The following is a 15,959-nucleotide window of genomic DNA, read 5'->3' as shown; positions in this document are numbered from 1 at the left end:
CATGGCTCGAATGAACCGCCCAGCTCCTGTGGAAATCACCTACAAGAACATGAGGTTCCTTATTACACACAACCCAACCAATGCAACCTTAAACAAATTTATAGAGGTAAGTATGGGAATAAATATTACTTGATTAATTGCTTTGCTGTTTAACAGCAACAGCAATTTGGTTTAAGAACTGTAAATTTGCTTTTGGAAAAAGCATGTACATGGTGATTGCCCTTACCTAATACTTTAGGAATTTTAGCTGCAATACATTGGGGGTGGGGTGGGGGGAAGGTTCCAGTCATTAGTCCCAGAAATAAATAAATCGGAATGAAGTAGCTTCTAAATTAACCTCAAAAATAGAAAAAGATGTCTTTATTCCATGAAGAAGCAGACATGAGTTAATTTTGGATCTAGAAATTCTTCATTTAGGTTCTTGGTCATTAATGTTCAAAAAAACTGTATTTTATAATTCTGATCTGATTTAATTAGTAATTCATTGGCACCTTAGTGAGGCAAAGACATAGTATAATTTTAGTAAGTCAGAAACGCTGACGTCCAAATGGACTTCCTGTTTCCCCTGCTTGGCTAAGGACAAGCTGCTAAGCTCCACCTCATAACAATAGTCCAGTCTCATTTAGTCAGCTTGTTACTATCAGTTTTAGCCCTCTTTGGAGGAGGAAATAAACACCCTTGAATTTTCCATTTCATTGTGGTATACTGACAGAAGACTCTAATGACATATTATATGTAAGCCACCTTTTAAAAGTAAGTAATACAGAAGCCCCCACAATCCTGGAAATTGGTTTAATTAGTCTACCAACTAAATATCCTGCTGAAATTTTCTTTTATAAGCTGGTTTAGTGAAGAGGGACATATACCTGGGTATAGCCCAATGTTACACTTATACCTTAGTTTTTAGCATAAATTCATTAAGACAATTATGAATATTTGAGGGCTTGCATTTTTTAAAAATAGTTTTGAGTTTTTAAATATAGGGCTGTTGTAAAGGAATTACTAGTTAAAGATTTCATGAAAAGGCCTGCAGATTAGATTGCAGATAGTCTTGAATGATCTGTGTTGGTCCTTCTGGGCTTTTTCATGTTGCCATCACCTTTTGCTTTCCTAAAGGCCTATTTTTTAAAAATTCATAATTAACTAAGAAGAAAAAGGAAGAAACCAAGTAAATTGTTCCCACTTAGAAGACTATAAGGACTTTGTTTGAAAGTTACATATACTACAGTCCCTAAGCTTTCTGTCCTTTCTTTCCTAACATATTGCAAAATTTATGTAAAGAAATAGATTATAATTTTAACTACATTTCACTATGAATGTAAATCCTTTGACATTGTGTTTTAGTTCTGAAATCTCAGAGGTCATGATGTAGTTTGTAATTTGCCTCAGTAGTTAATTTACTAAGATTTAAGTTTGCTTAAGTTCTGTGGTGAATTTTTTAATGGCAAGTTTTCTCAAAAGGAAAGTTATCTTTTCTTGACAGAAAAAGATTCCTTTTTATATTTGAGTAGAAAAGAGACAAAATAGTGTGCTTCCAGAAGAACAAACATTTTAAGCAACAACCCCAGGTTATAAAAAATTATTATTAAAAGGACAGGATGTTAAATCTAAAGTCTTTTTTTTTTGGCTGTTATTTTAGGCAATGGAGTTAAGTGACTTGCCCAGGGTCATACAGCTAGTAACTGTTATATGTCTGAGGCCGGATTTGAACTCAGGCCCTCCTGAATCCAGGGCCAGTGCTCTATCCACTGTGCCAGCTAGCTGCCCCTATCTAAAGTCTTAAAAGGCAACTTAAGTGTGTAGTGAAAATTCTTCAGTTCTCCATGCAGATTCCTCAAAATAGACTTTTGTTACTAGAACTAGTCTCTGAAATGAGCACCTTTATAAAATCTTTCAAAGAGGTTTCATTATATTATCGTTTAACTTTTTAAAAGAAATAACTGGTCATTTTTTATTCTGTGTGGTTCCTTGTAAAAATGAGTAAATTATTGAGAATAAAAAAGTTGGACTGGAATACTTCCAAGGTCTCTTCCAGTTCTGTGATCCTATGAAATAATTTTTCTCATTTCAACTCTCTGAATTATGGCCATTAATTATAATGAATCATTTATTAATGTGTATGATATTGCATGTTTTATTGGTTTGAAATAGTAAAATATTACAAAATAAGGTGCTTTTTTTCCCCCATTTATTTGTTTATTTTAAGGAACTAAAGAAGTATGGAGTTACCACAGTCGTAAGAGTATGTGAAGCTACTTATGACACAACCCTTGTGGAGAAGAAGGCATCCAGGTTCTGGTAAGTGATTTTAAATTTTTATTTTCATGCTGTTTCCTACCAAATTTCATCCAAAAATATTTACCCAGTTTTAACTACATTTCTAAAGGTAGCAAGAGCATTGACTTATAATAAAATAATTCTTTATGAATATTTATAAAATTAATGTGGGGAAAATATATTAATGAAAAACTTGTACAGCTTGAATTGTGGATTTAAGTAAGAGAGGGTACATGCTCACCGGAACTTTACCTAGTTTGTAATTTATTGATAATAAAACGAAGAATCCAGTGAGGATATGTGCCAGCCTGTAATATAACTACCCAGGTCCCTTTTACTCTGATTCAGGATATGCTTCAGTACGTGTGAGGTCTGACAAAGATGATTATAGTGGCTCCTGAACATTGTGGTTTACCTACCCTGTTTTATACTCATTCTAACCTTAAAATGGCTAAGCTAGTAGTCTATAAAACTAGAATTCCCCTTCACAGGTACTCTGTAAATGCCAGTACCTAGAATGTTCGTGATACTATTTGTGTTTCAGGATTGGCCTTTTGATGACGGAGCACCACCATCCAACCAGATTGTTGATGACTGGCTAAACCTAGTGAAAAGTAAATATCGTGAAGAACCTGGTTGTTGCATTGCTGTTCACTGCGTTGCAGGTCTTGGGAGGTAACTAGAATTTTTAAATCTGTTATGATTTCCTGGTAGACTAAGGTAAATTTGCCTAATTTATTTGTGTATTATATTTGTATTACAGTTAGGTTTAGTAAAATGATAAAACATTCCAAAGCCTAACATAAATGTGGGGGTTTTTTTACCCATCACATTTCTCCCTTTCATGAGCCCATGGTTTCATTTGTTGATTAGTCCACAGGTAAACATTTTTCAGATTTAGCAGTACACAGTGAGTTTTACAACATACATGCAATTTTAATCTTATCCCTTATTTCACCCTAACATAGATTGGTTTCTTTGAAATTTAAGTAAACCTTAATCAGATTCAGCAAGCATCTGCTAATAAATACCTACCTTGTGCAGTGCTAGACACCAGGGTCCTTCCCTAAAGGAGTTAAAAAAAAATAGTAGAAAATCTTTCTGGAAGTCTGGTACTTATGAAATTCAAGGTAATATTTGTGTATTTTTGTTTAATAGAAATAATAAGATGAGTAATATTTTGAGCTCTTTGATTGAAATGTTGCACTTTAAGTACCATTTCTTTCTTAGTAAATATTTGGAGAATCAGACCACAATGAAATGCTTATGAAAATTGTGAAAATAGAAGTTTACTATTTTTCCCCTTTGGTCTCCACACCATTAGTATAGTATACACTCCACTAGTATAAAACAGAATTGGAAGGGAGGTTTCTGTGATAGTGCTATTTTGAGACCCCTTCCCCTCTAGAAAACAATAGGATACATAGTGTTGGAGAAAATATTGTTTGTTTTTATTATCTTTGCCAGTTTTAAGCTTAATTTAGCTGTAAAGGAAAATATTGTCAACAAAGAGGCAAAGTTAGCAACATATATTTCAGTCTACCTAGGACTAACATTTTGGGGATTTTTTATTTCTCTGTTTTGTATGCCCTACTTTTAAATTTAAAAACAAATATGTTTGCTAGGGGTTTACCTAAGGAAAGAAAATCTAGTAGAGTCCAGGTTGTATTGTTGGGTTTTGTTTTTTAAATATGACCAAAATTTCCCTTGGTATCTTTCTGCTATCCCATCTTTCTTAAAGGCAAAAGAAGATAGAAGAAATCAGCAAAGCTGCTAAGTAGTACAGACATATAAGCAGAATGTGCAGTGTACCATATCTATGGACCTCCCAAAGGGAGAATGCGGTGTTTATCTCTTTGGAGCCATGCTTGGTCTATGTAGTTTTTGCAACATCCACTTTTGTTTTGTAGTTCTTTCCATTTACATTTTTGTAGTCATTTGTGTATATTATTTTATTGGCCCTGCTTGCGTCCCTTTGCATTAGTTCATTTAAATCTTTCTGTGTTCTGTATTATGTCATAATCATCATTTTTCATAGCGCGGTAATATTCCATTACATTTGCATACCACATTTGTTCCACATTGAATGGCTATCCACTTGTTCTATTCTTTGTTCAAAGTTCTGCTATAAATATTATGATGTATATAATAGGGACTTTATTATCAGTGCAGGTCAAGTTCTTTAAATAAACACCATTATTTAAAAAAAGATTGTGACAGTAAGATTTCCTCAGTCTGACTCAGTCTTTGATACAATAGAACTATAGCAAGTTTGTTGCGGGATGTGATACAATTATAACAGCCATTATCATGTCCTATTAGTGTCCTATAGGAATACTGCTTGATCTTTTAGTAGCACTTTTATACAATGATGAATAATCCTCCACCACAAATATGTTCCCTGATTTCTTCCTGCTATGTATAATGGCTCTAAGGAAAGTGTCTATTATTTATTTACATTCAGTGGGGAGAAGGACGTTAAATGAGGTCTGATTATGTCATCAAATGAAGAGTTATTCTTCATCCACTTAACTCCCTGTCCTTTACTTGAGATATCTCAGCCACATTTATTCTTGAAGCATTTGCTCAAGTAAGTGAAAAATCTCTAATGGAAGAAAATAATCAAGGAAATGAGTCCAATGCCCTCTTCTTTCTCTTATGTTCAAAACAGTTATTTTCATTTATTCCTTTGTTGGCAAAAGGTCACTCAGTTGTGAAATACAGAATTCATTCTTCTTTCCTAATGGTGACTTGAAGTAAAGAATGGGCTTACATTTCAGTTATTCCCTACAAAAGTCATCCAAGAATATACATTAAAAATAAATGCTCTTGCTAGCTTGTCCCTTAGCCCACTCCTAATCTTTTCTTTTCCCACCCAGGTTTTTAATAAATTTTTAACTTGTTACGCTTTCCCATCAGAACAAACATGAATTAGAATAGTAATTTTGGCAAATAAACAGATGATCTTTGGGTTGGACTAGCAAGTTTTGTTACTTTTGGTCAATTCATTTACTAAAATTCTCCTACCAGAGCTCCTGTGCTCGTAGCCCTTGCACTAATCGAAGGAGGAATGAAGTATGAAGATGCAGTGCAATTCATAAGACAGTAAGTATCAATTTTTTTAAAGTTAAAGGCTAAACTCACTTATGCCCACTCCTCACAGAATCTTTTGTCTAGTAATAACAAGGAGCTAGTGTTAAATAAATTATAATAGTCAGGTGTAGGGTACAACATGAGTAAAGGCAGGGACAGGGAGCCAAGTCAAGGAGCATTTATTAAGCACCTGCTATTGCTCAGTCACCATTCTAAATGCTGGGGATACAAAGAAAGGCAAAAAACCAGCTTCTGTTCTCAAGCAGCTCAGTCTAAGGGGGAAGACAACCTACAAACAAGTTACATAGGGTATACATTGGAGACAATTTCAGAGGGAAGGGACTAAGATTAAGGAGGACTGGGAAAGGCGTCTTGCTGAAGGTGGTACTTGGTATTTCAGTTGAGACATCATATTTGCACACATTAATCTGGCATGAATGTGAAGGATAAACTGGAGGAAGCATACATTGGCGTTATAGTCGAGTGGTAATGGGGGGAGGGGCTATCTAAGGTGTTAGTGGGAGTAGGATAGTATGAATGTGAATAGAATAAACGGCCACAAATAGGATATGGATTGCGTTTAAAGACATCAAATGGTAGTAAAGTTGTTCTGGACCTTGGTTTTTTTTATATGTTAAATTTTTGATACCAAAAAGAAACACAAGTAGATTTAGTAGGAAGTTTAGTTTCTTGGTGCAAATCATAGTGCATAGTGTTATGCAATTACATATGATCATGTTTTTATACATCAAGAAATTCTGATGTGGGGTTCTAGAATTTTTTTTCTCATTCCTTCCTTAAAGTGAGAATAGAGACTTCCTTTATAAAACCCCTACCTGTTGAGCAGTAGGAGTTGAACTTTCAGCTGCAAGCCACTAATGATGACTCCTCTACCTGGAGGGGAAAGCTAGTCTCTTATTAGAAACCCTTAATAGCCCTCCCATTTCTTGGTGCCAGCTGGCTCCTTCTTAGTCATCATCTGTTTTCTTTGCATCTGTGAACTACTCTCTCTGAATCGATCTACTTGCTGCACTGCTATCACATATTTATTTGGCTTTTTCCTTCTCTGGTCCATTGTGAAGTAGGATTAAATCTTTCATTTAGTCCCTCTGAGATTTAGTAAAGGTTTTTGTTGCTGTTTTTTACTGCTCCTTAACAAGAGAGAAGAAATTGTCTAATAAGAATTTGCATTTTGGTGTTCCTGTTCCATTCCACCTCCCATATATTCATCTTTTTCCATTTAAAACAAGCTTTAGGGAGGGAAATCCACTTTTTTCCACTCTTAGTATTGTTAACATTTAGTAGGGAAATTATATTGATATTATGCCTGTACTTCAAGGAAACATGGGCTTATTTTAGATATTTCACAAAAAAAAATACTCTTAAGTGGTCTGTGGCAAGGAAAACCAGTAAGTTCGGCAAGGATTGTCAATAATTCCTCATCTTTGACGAGGGCACTATAATGAATGGAATAATAATATGCAAGCAAATGTTAGAAATTTGTTGGTTTTGTTTTTGTTTTTAATAGAAAACGTCGTGGAGCCTTTAACAGCAAGCAACTTCTTTACTTGGAGAAGTATCGTCCTAAAATGCGGCTGCGCTTCAAAGACTCAAATGGTCACAGAAACACCTGTTGCATTCAGTAAAGCTGAGCTGCCTGTATTATTGCCTTGGAAGCAGAATTGGAGATAGGACCTGGGGCAAATTACATACATAACTAGCCAACATATAGGCTTGATGAATAAATCTAACGAAGCTTCCATAGGAATATTTTAAGACAATTTTGTAGGTTACAGGCTTGGCAGAAATGCAGCTTCTGTCTTTGGATTACTAACAACCTGTTCGGACACTTAGTAAAAGATTCTTACTATTCAGCCTTTGGAACTTATTGTTTATCATTTGTATCAATTGAACTTTCCTGAAATCATGCAGTATTGAGTTACAAATCTTACTCAAATCTATTTCCTAATACCAGAGTCTTATCAGCAAATATGAAATTTTAGAGAGATTAGGTGCCAAAATACCCAGCACAATGCTTACATATTTTCAATATCATACAGAACATCCTGGGAACTACAGACAGTAACATGAACCCTATGTGGTTCTTATTCCTTCAGTCATTTCAATATTGAAGATAGGGCCTATATGGTAATTGCCTGCTCACTGTATGTTTACATCTCCCACAGTCGCACTAGAATATCAGGATTTGCACAACCATTCATTTTGTTGGATTTTACTAAGTCTTATGGTGATAGTTTAATGTCTTTCTGTAAACCTTTGTCTCATTTTGTGCTGTTATCAAGACCTGCATTTTGAAAAAAGATCATAATTCTCTGGTTGAAAATCCATGTAAAGATCTACACGTTGTACAGAAGCACACAAAGTCTTTAATGTCTCCAGACAATAAGCCTTACAGTTAATTTAATGTTCGCACTAATGGGGTGCAACTTGACAGGGAGGGCCTGAAAAGGATGGGAGGGGGCTATTAAATATTTCTAGTAAAATGTTGCCTTTGTCTTGTGCAGGAAGTATTAGAATATGCCCTTTACTTTAGTAAATATTTTTTAAAAGGTAGAGATGCTTTGTTATTGTAGCTAAAGCAATTCTTAATCATAAAATTCTGAAAATCTTGTAATTTCTTTTACTGTACCTATTGAAAGTTGTTTACCAACTATTGCTTTTGTTGAAAGTGATTTTTTTCCCCGTCTTTCCCCATTCTCCTCCCCCACCCCCCCCAGGAAAAAAATTGGGTTCCTGCTATGAATTGAGCAGACCTCTAATATTTTGTATGCCTTTTGAGCTTGTGTAACTTAATATTTGGATACTTGATAATTTGTTTTATTATGTAATTGATAAAATGGTGATGTGTATTAATGTTAGTTCAACCATATATTTATACTGTCTTGGGAATGTGTGGTTATAGTTCTGTGGGAGAAATGATTTTTCCAGTGTTCACCAGCTTGTAAAATCTAGTGCGAGAGCTTAAACATCTAAATAAATAAGTACTGAAATGCACTTAACACTATTGAGGTTTTGTTTAAATTTAACAGCAACTTTCATTCGTGACTTTTATAGTCTCTTTACTTGACATATTAAATGTTATCCTATCACCCTTTATAAATGGAAAATAAATATTAGTGATGTTCTTGCCTATAGGTACAGCTAAAGGGAGAGTGAGAGCTGCTGTTGGATTTATTCTGAAAACATTTGCCAAGATAACATTCATGTTTTAAAATCTATAATAAATGTCGCGAATTAACTAAGCACATGTAGCAGTGGACTACAGTGTAATAGCCTGGAAGATTTAAAAAATTTTAAAGCCAATCCTTGGGTTATCTCACTGTGTACACTGCAGCATGCTTGGTGCTTAAAAAAGCTAATCAAAGATAAAGCCATCTATTGCTTTTACATAGAGAATTGTTTAATCTAAAACACTTAAGGAAAAAAAAATAATCCAATTTCCATATCTTCACTTTAAAATTTTAATAAAAGTTATTTCACAGCACTGCATTCTCTAGTTAGCAGCAACTATTAAAGTAAATATTAGGTTACTATGATTAAATGAGTTTCATGTTTTTCCTGGATAAAACAAAACTTGATTCTCTCCTGAGTTCTTACTGAGACCATTATAGAATTGAGTTGTCTCAGTGTAATGCCCAAATATGTGTTGAGAAATGAAAAAAGAAAATTTTGTCGCACTGTATCAAGCATCTGGATTTTGAAAAGATTGACCTAAGTTTTTCACATCTTGTAGACAAAGTATACCATTAATTATAACTTTTAGTAAAATGTTTGTTGGGTTGGAGTTAGACTTGAAATGCAGGTTTGAGTTTTTTTGTCTGATGTTTTTGAGAAGAAACAGAGGTAGAATTAGAACACTATAGGTACTCTCCAACTAAAGAAAATTATTACTAGAAATTTGCTAATTTGAATTTCCTTTTACTTTGTTTGGAATCCACACCAAAAAAAACGACTATCATAGAAATATAAATGCTGGTTTTCACATTAGCCTGAAACATTTATTTTGGATTTTAGCTCAAGTCGCCCTGGGTTCTTTTAAGGCTATGCCAGAACCCAAGTTCAAGCAAAAGGCACCAAAGATAAGGAAATTCCCTTATCTGTTTCAGCACCTTCTGAAGTGGATCCCAACTTCACTTCCAAGCCTTATGTTAAATCCTTTCATGAACTATATGTTCCCAAAACATCCCTTATTTTTATTGTGCATTTGTTTTTAAGCTCCTCTACATCATCCTCTACTCCTATCTACAGTTAATTTTTGTGATGGTTTCTCTTCTGCCTTCATTTACCTGGTTGTATCTATAATCAACTAAGCTCCATGGAGAGGAGAAACTGGAATACATTAATTTTTCTTCACAATTTTGCAGTATAATTTATTGAATGTTTTTAGTCCTGGAAGTCCTTATAGAAAGGACATTTCCACCAGATTTGGGGAGCCAACAGCAAGCAAAATTTTGAAATTGATGATTTGCTTTCTTGTGTCCTTCCATTTTACCTTTTTGTGATTCTGCTTCCTAATTCCTAATACAACTCTTACCAAGCATCCATTTCCTCATGATAATATCTCCTTAGGCAGCAGTAGACCAGAACTGTCGTTAACCCTGAAATGTCAAGAGTAAAAACTACCTGCCTCCCTCTAATCAATACTCACTATTCTCTTAGTATGGTATCTTAGCTAAGAACTAAGAGAAAAACAAATTCTTATACTATGGTGAATGACTAGTTCTATAACCCAAGATATTTAATTTTTCAAAGTATTTGTTAATTTGAATAAATTAATTGGCATGTCCTAGGATAGTGTAGTCAAAAAATGCTGTTTGTATGGAGAAGGAAGATATGGAAGAGACAATTAAATGGGCTAACCCATTTTCTCTGGCAGGCTACCCCTGGGCTCAGCTCCCTTCAGGCATTCTGTGTTTCACAGCATTTCCATTTTATTCTACTTCCAAACCAAGAGATTTTTCAAAAACTCCAAATTTGTATCTGACTCCCCTTCCCCCAGGAGTTGGGAAAGCAGTGTGTACAGTCTTATCTAATTATTTTTTATACTTACATAAATCTTAAATTTTATCCTTAAGATAACCCTTTGAAGCATATAGGGGAAGTATTGGATTCTTCAATTTTATAGATAACAGATGCAGTTCTTGTTTTAAGACCACACAGTATGTGACAGGTCTCCCTACTTCCTCCTGTGGAAGAAATTTTTCCAGGGCTGAAAACTCCAGGACAGCTGCTATATTCTGATTCCCAATCAATACTCTTACTCCTTTTTAAATTTGGAAACTGCCTATATTTCAATTGATTTATACTAGAGTAATATGGATTGTGCTCACTAAGACATGGTCATGAGTATTAAATTTAGTTGGCTCATTTGTTTTTACAAGCATTTATTATCCATATCTTCCCCCAATATTGAGCATTTTTTTAGTTTAGGAAAAAGCCTTCATAACATGTATATTTGTATATATGTTTGTATTAGTCTAGCAAAACATTCTCACACTGATCGTATCTAAAACTAATGCAATAAAAATTACATTTAATAAGTGGCCTTTGAAGAAAGATTTGAAAAGTAATTGGCAACTAAACTTAGTTCTAAAGAAGTGTTAGCTCAAAGAATGAATTATGGAAATAATAACTTTAACCAAAAAAGATAGCAATGAGACAACAGAACTTGACAACAAAATGCGTGAGTTGCAATGAAAGCAGTCCTTGGGAGAGATTTTTTAACAATAAGAGAGCAAATAAATGAAATTTGAACAAGTCCATTCTCTCAACTAAATGATGGAGAAATTTTACAAATCAAAGGAGAGATGAATTGGAAACAAAAAGATAATTGAATTAATAGAAACTAGGAGCTTTTAAAAACTAATAGTAATATATAGTTGACTCATCTGATTTTTTTAATGGGAAAATCAAGTATCAAAGATGAAAAGAATGACAATTGGAAATTAAATCATTTTGATACATCCTAACAAAAGTGATAAAGGAAATGAATGAATACTTAGTAAAAAATATAATACTAGATTAACAAAAGAAAACTTACTTAACTTAGTCCAATAAAAAAAAAAGACATTAAGCTGTAAATGAGCTCTCAAAAACCTCCAGGACCAGATGGATACTGGTAAAAAGTGAATTCTAACACATTTAAAAAACATTTCCAAAATTGCATAAACTTTTCAAAAATATGTAAAATAACATGTTTCTATGATACAAATATGATCTTGATAACCTAAACCAGAAAGAGACAAAGATGAGAAATCTATTGACCAATGTTCATAATGAACAATTATTTTTCAAAATTTAAATATCAACAAATACGCTACAGCAACATAATGCAAATGTTATAAAGTATGATCAGGTTGGATTTATGTCAGGAATGAAAAACAACGTGATTATATACTCATACTGAAAAGACTATTGACAAAATCCAAAACCTTTTTCTGTTAGAAAAAAAAAACAAAAATGGACTTTTGCTTAAATATAGTAAGCAGTATCTGTCTAAAACCAAGAGAAAACATATAATGGGAAAAGAGACTTTTCCAATAACATCAGGGGCAATTCAAGAATGTCTATTGTCACCATAACTAACAGTACTTGAAATGTTAGCTGTAGCAATAAGACAAAATAAATTGAGAGAATAGCAATTGGAAAATACAGTTATCACTGTTTGTAGATGATACAATGATTTATTTGGAGAAAACTAAAGAGTCAATTAAAAATTAGTTGAAACAAATTCAAAATTTGCAGGGTATGAAATAAATTCACATAAACTATCAACATTCCTGCATATTATCAGCAAAATCCAGCAGAAAGGGATAGAGATGCCACTGAACAACAATGTATAAAATCTTTTGGCTCTTATTTATCAAGACACGGCCAGCCACTATATGAATCCAACTACAAATCAGTTTGGCAAAAATAAAGACAAAAATAGAGAAATATTAATTGCTCATGGGTATTCAATATAATAAAAATTCATGACATAAATTAACTTTCTTATTCACTGTTGTGCCAAACTAGCGCATTTGATAGGGCTACCAAAAATAATAATGAAATTCACATGGAGGAACAAAAAGTCAAGAATCTCAAGAAAGTGATGAAAAAAACCATGGAAAAGAAGGGAGCCCAGTTATACCAGATCTCAAATTATACACTACAAGGAAGTAATCATTAATATGATTTGATATTAGTCAAAAAAAGATTATTGTATCTCAATATAACTCAATCTTTTTAAAGGCCAGGAAATAAGCAAACACCATGAGTAAAAAGAAACGGGGTAGCTAGGTGGCACATTGGATAGAGCACTGGCCCTGAAGTCAGGAGTACCTGAGTTCAAATCTGGCCTCAGACCAAACACTTGACACTTATTAGCTGTGTGGCCCTGGGCAAGTCACTTAACCCCAATTGCCTAAAGAAAAATATACCATAGATTCATATTATGAGAACAGTGAAGATCAAGGCAGAACATTTTCAACAAACCCTCATCTGGAATGTCAAAAGGGAATATGAGCTGGTCTGAAGTCAAAAAGCCTTAGAAGATCTCAAGAAGGATTTTAAAAGTCAAATGAGAGAGGTAGAAGAATCCTTAAAAAATACAATTGGCCAACTGTAAAAAAAAAAAGTACACTGAAGAAAACAAGTCCCTAAAAAAATACAATTGACCAACTGGGGAAGAGTACAAAACTAACAGAAGAAAACAATCTGTTAAAAATTAGAATTGGCAAATGGAAACTAATGACTCTATGAGAGAGCAAGAATCAGTCAAACAGAAACAAATGAAAAAATAGATGAAAATGTAAAATACCTCATGGTAAAACAACCTGACCTGGAAAATCGATCAGGAGAGACAATTTAAAAATTATTGGACTACCTGAAAATCATGATGAAAAAAAGAGCCTGGACAGTATCTTTCAGGAAATCATAAAGGAAAACTGCCCTGAAGTCCTAGAACCAGAAGGGAAAATAACCATAGAAAGAATCCAAATCACCACCTGAAAGAGATCCCAAATTGAAATGCCAAGGAATATAATAGCAAAATTCCAAAATTACCAGTAAAGAGAGAATGCTGCAAGCAGCCAGAAAGAAACAATTTAAATATCATGGAACCACAGTCAGGATTACACAAGAACTTGCAGCTTCTACATTAAAAGACATGGAACATGATATTCCATAAGGCAAAGTAGCTTGGAATGCAACCAAGGATCAATTACCCAGCAAAAATGAGCATCATTTTCAAGGGAGGAGATGGATATTCAATGAAATAGGAGACTTCCAAACTTTCCTGATAAAAAGACCAGAGCTCAACAAAAAATTTGATCTTCAAGTACAGACTCAAGAAGACATAAAAAGGTAAATGGGACAGAAAGATACAATATGTTGTTAATAAGGGACTGTTTACACCCTACAAGGGAAGATGACACTTGCAACCCTTGAGAACTGTATTGTTATTACACCATGTTAAAGGAGTATACATAAAGGGGTGGATATTAGTTGACTTTGATGTAATGATAAAAAAAAATCTAATCAAGTGGGTTAAATGGATCCAAATATGTGGATCAATCTGATCTTAGAAAATGTACTGAGAAAGGAGGAGGTAGACAAGGGTAAATTACATTACAGGAAAAGACACAAAATCCTATTACAGCAGAGGAAAAAGGGAGGGGAGCATTGTTTGAACCTTACTCTCATCAGATTTGGCTCAAGAAGGGCATAATAATCAGTTAGGTATAGAAATCTAACTTGCCCTATAGGCAGTAGGAGGGAAAAGGGGAAAGAAAAGGGAGGGGGAAAGAAGGGAGGGAAGAAGCAGTAAATAAAGGGGAAGAAAAGGGAAAGGGATAATAAAAGGGAGGAGGGACTGAAGGAGGCGTGGTGTCAAAAGCAAAACACTAGTGGGGGGAAAGGAAAAGGAAAAGAAAAGCATAAAGGGGGGAAAGGATGGAGAAAAAGACACAGATAGTAATCATAACTGTGAATGTGAATGGGATGAACTCTCCCATAAAATGGAAATGGATTGCAGAATGGATTAAAAACCATAATCCTACAATATGTTGTTTACAGGAAACACATTTGAAAAAGAGTGACACATACAGGGTAAAGGTAAAAGGCTGGAGCAGAATATATTATGCTTCAGCTGAAGTAAAAAAAGCAGGGTAGCAATCCTGATCTCAGACAAAGCAAAAACAAAAATAGATCTAATCAAAAGAGATAAGGAAGGAAACTACATCCTGCTAAAAGGCACCATAGACAATGAAGTAATATCATTACTAAACATATATGCACCAAATGGTATAGCATCCAAATTCTTAGAGAAGTTCAGGGAGTTACAGGAAGAAATAGACAGCAAAACTATACTAGTGGGGACCTGAACCTCCCCTCTCTACTAGATAATCTAACCACAAAATAAACAAGAAAAAGTTAAGGAGGTGAATAGAACATTAAAAGTTAGGTATGATAGACCTCTGGAGAAAACTGAATGGGGATAGAAAGGAATATACTTTTTTCTCAGCAGTACATGGCACATACACAAAAACTGACCACGTACTAGGGCATAAAAACCTCACAATCCAATGCAGAAAGGCAGAAATATTAAATGCATCCTTTTCAGATCATGATGCAATAAAAATTATATGTAATAAAGGGCCATGGAAAGATAGACTAAAAAATAATTGGAAACTAAATAATCCTAAAAAATGATTGGGTCAAACAACAAATCATACAAACAATAATTTTCATTCAAGAGAATGACAATAATGAGACAACATACCAAAACTTATGGGATGCAGGAAAGCAGTTCTTAGGGGAAGTTTTGTATCTCTAAATGCTTACATAAATAAAATAGAAAAAGAGGAGATTAATGAATTGGGCATACAACTAAAAAAACTAGAAAAAGAACAAATTAAAAATCCTCAACTAAACACCAAATTAGAAATATTGAAAACCAAAGGAAAAATTAATAAAATTGAAATTAAGAAAACTATTGAACTAATAAATAAAACTAAGAGCTGGTTTTATGAAAAAACAATAAAATAGATAAACCTTTGGTTAATTTAATTAAAAAAAGAAAGAAGAAAACCAAATTACTAGTATCAAGAATGAAAAGGGTGAAGCTACCACCAAGGAAGAGGAAATTAAAACAATAATTAGGAATTATTTTGCCCAACTATATGCCAACAAATTTGACAATCTTAGTGAAATGGATACATATTTACAAAAATATAAATTGCCCAGATTAACCGAAGAGGAAGTAAAATACTTAAATAACCCCATCTCAGAAAAAGAAATTGAACAAGCCATTGATGAACTCCCTAGGAAAAAATCTCCAGGGCCAGATGGATTTACAAGTGATTTCTATCAGACATTTAAAGAACAATTAATTCCAATACTATATAGACTATTTAGGAAAATAGGTGAAGAAGGAGTCTTACCAAATTCTTTTTATGATACAAATATGGTGTTGATACCTAAACCAAGAAGAGTCAAAACAGAGAAAGAAAATTATAGACCAATTTCTCTAATGAATATAGATGCAAAAATTTTAAATAAAATACAAGGAAATAGATTACAGCAAC

General features: G+C 33.7%; 1 protein-coding gene across 1 annotated transcript; it reads left to right on the top strand.

The window, feature by feature from the left end:
* Position 1: 1 nt before the first annotated feature.
* PTP4A1 (protein tyrosine phosphatase 4A1) lies at positions 2–8,385 on the top strand. The gene is given in 6 exon segments (XM_021000497.2): positions 2–106; positions 2,207–2,276; positions 2,279–2,298; positions 2,822–2,952; positions 5,308–5,382; positions 6,899–8,385. Coding segments are annotated over 6 exon segments (519 nt in total). The 3' UTR covers positions 7,017–8,385.
* The last annotated feature ends 7,574 nt before the right edge of the window (positions 8,386–15,959 follow it).

This window comes from Phascolarctos cinereus, unplaced genomic scaffold, assembly GCF_003287225.1.
Source record: "Phascolarctos cinereus isolate Bilbo 61053 unplaced genomic scaffold, phaCin_HiC Scaffold_5;HRSCAF=322, whole genome shotgun sequence".
Lineage (NCBI taxonomy): Eukaryota > Metazoa > Chordata > Mammalia > Diprotodontia > Phascolarctidae > Phascolarctos > Phascolarctos cinereus.
This window is presented reverse-complemented; position numbering and strand designations above follow the sequence as displayed.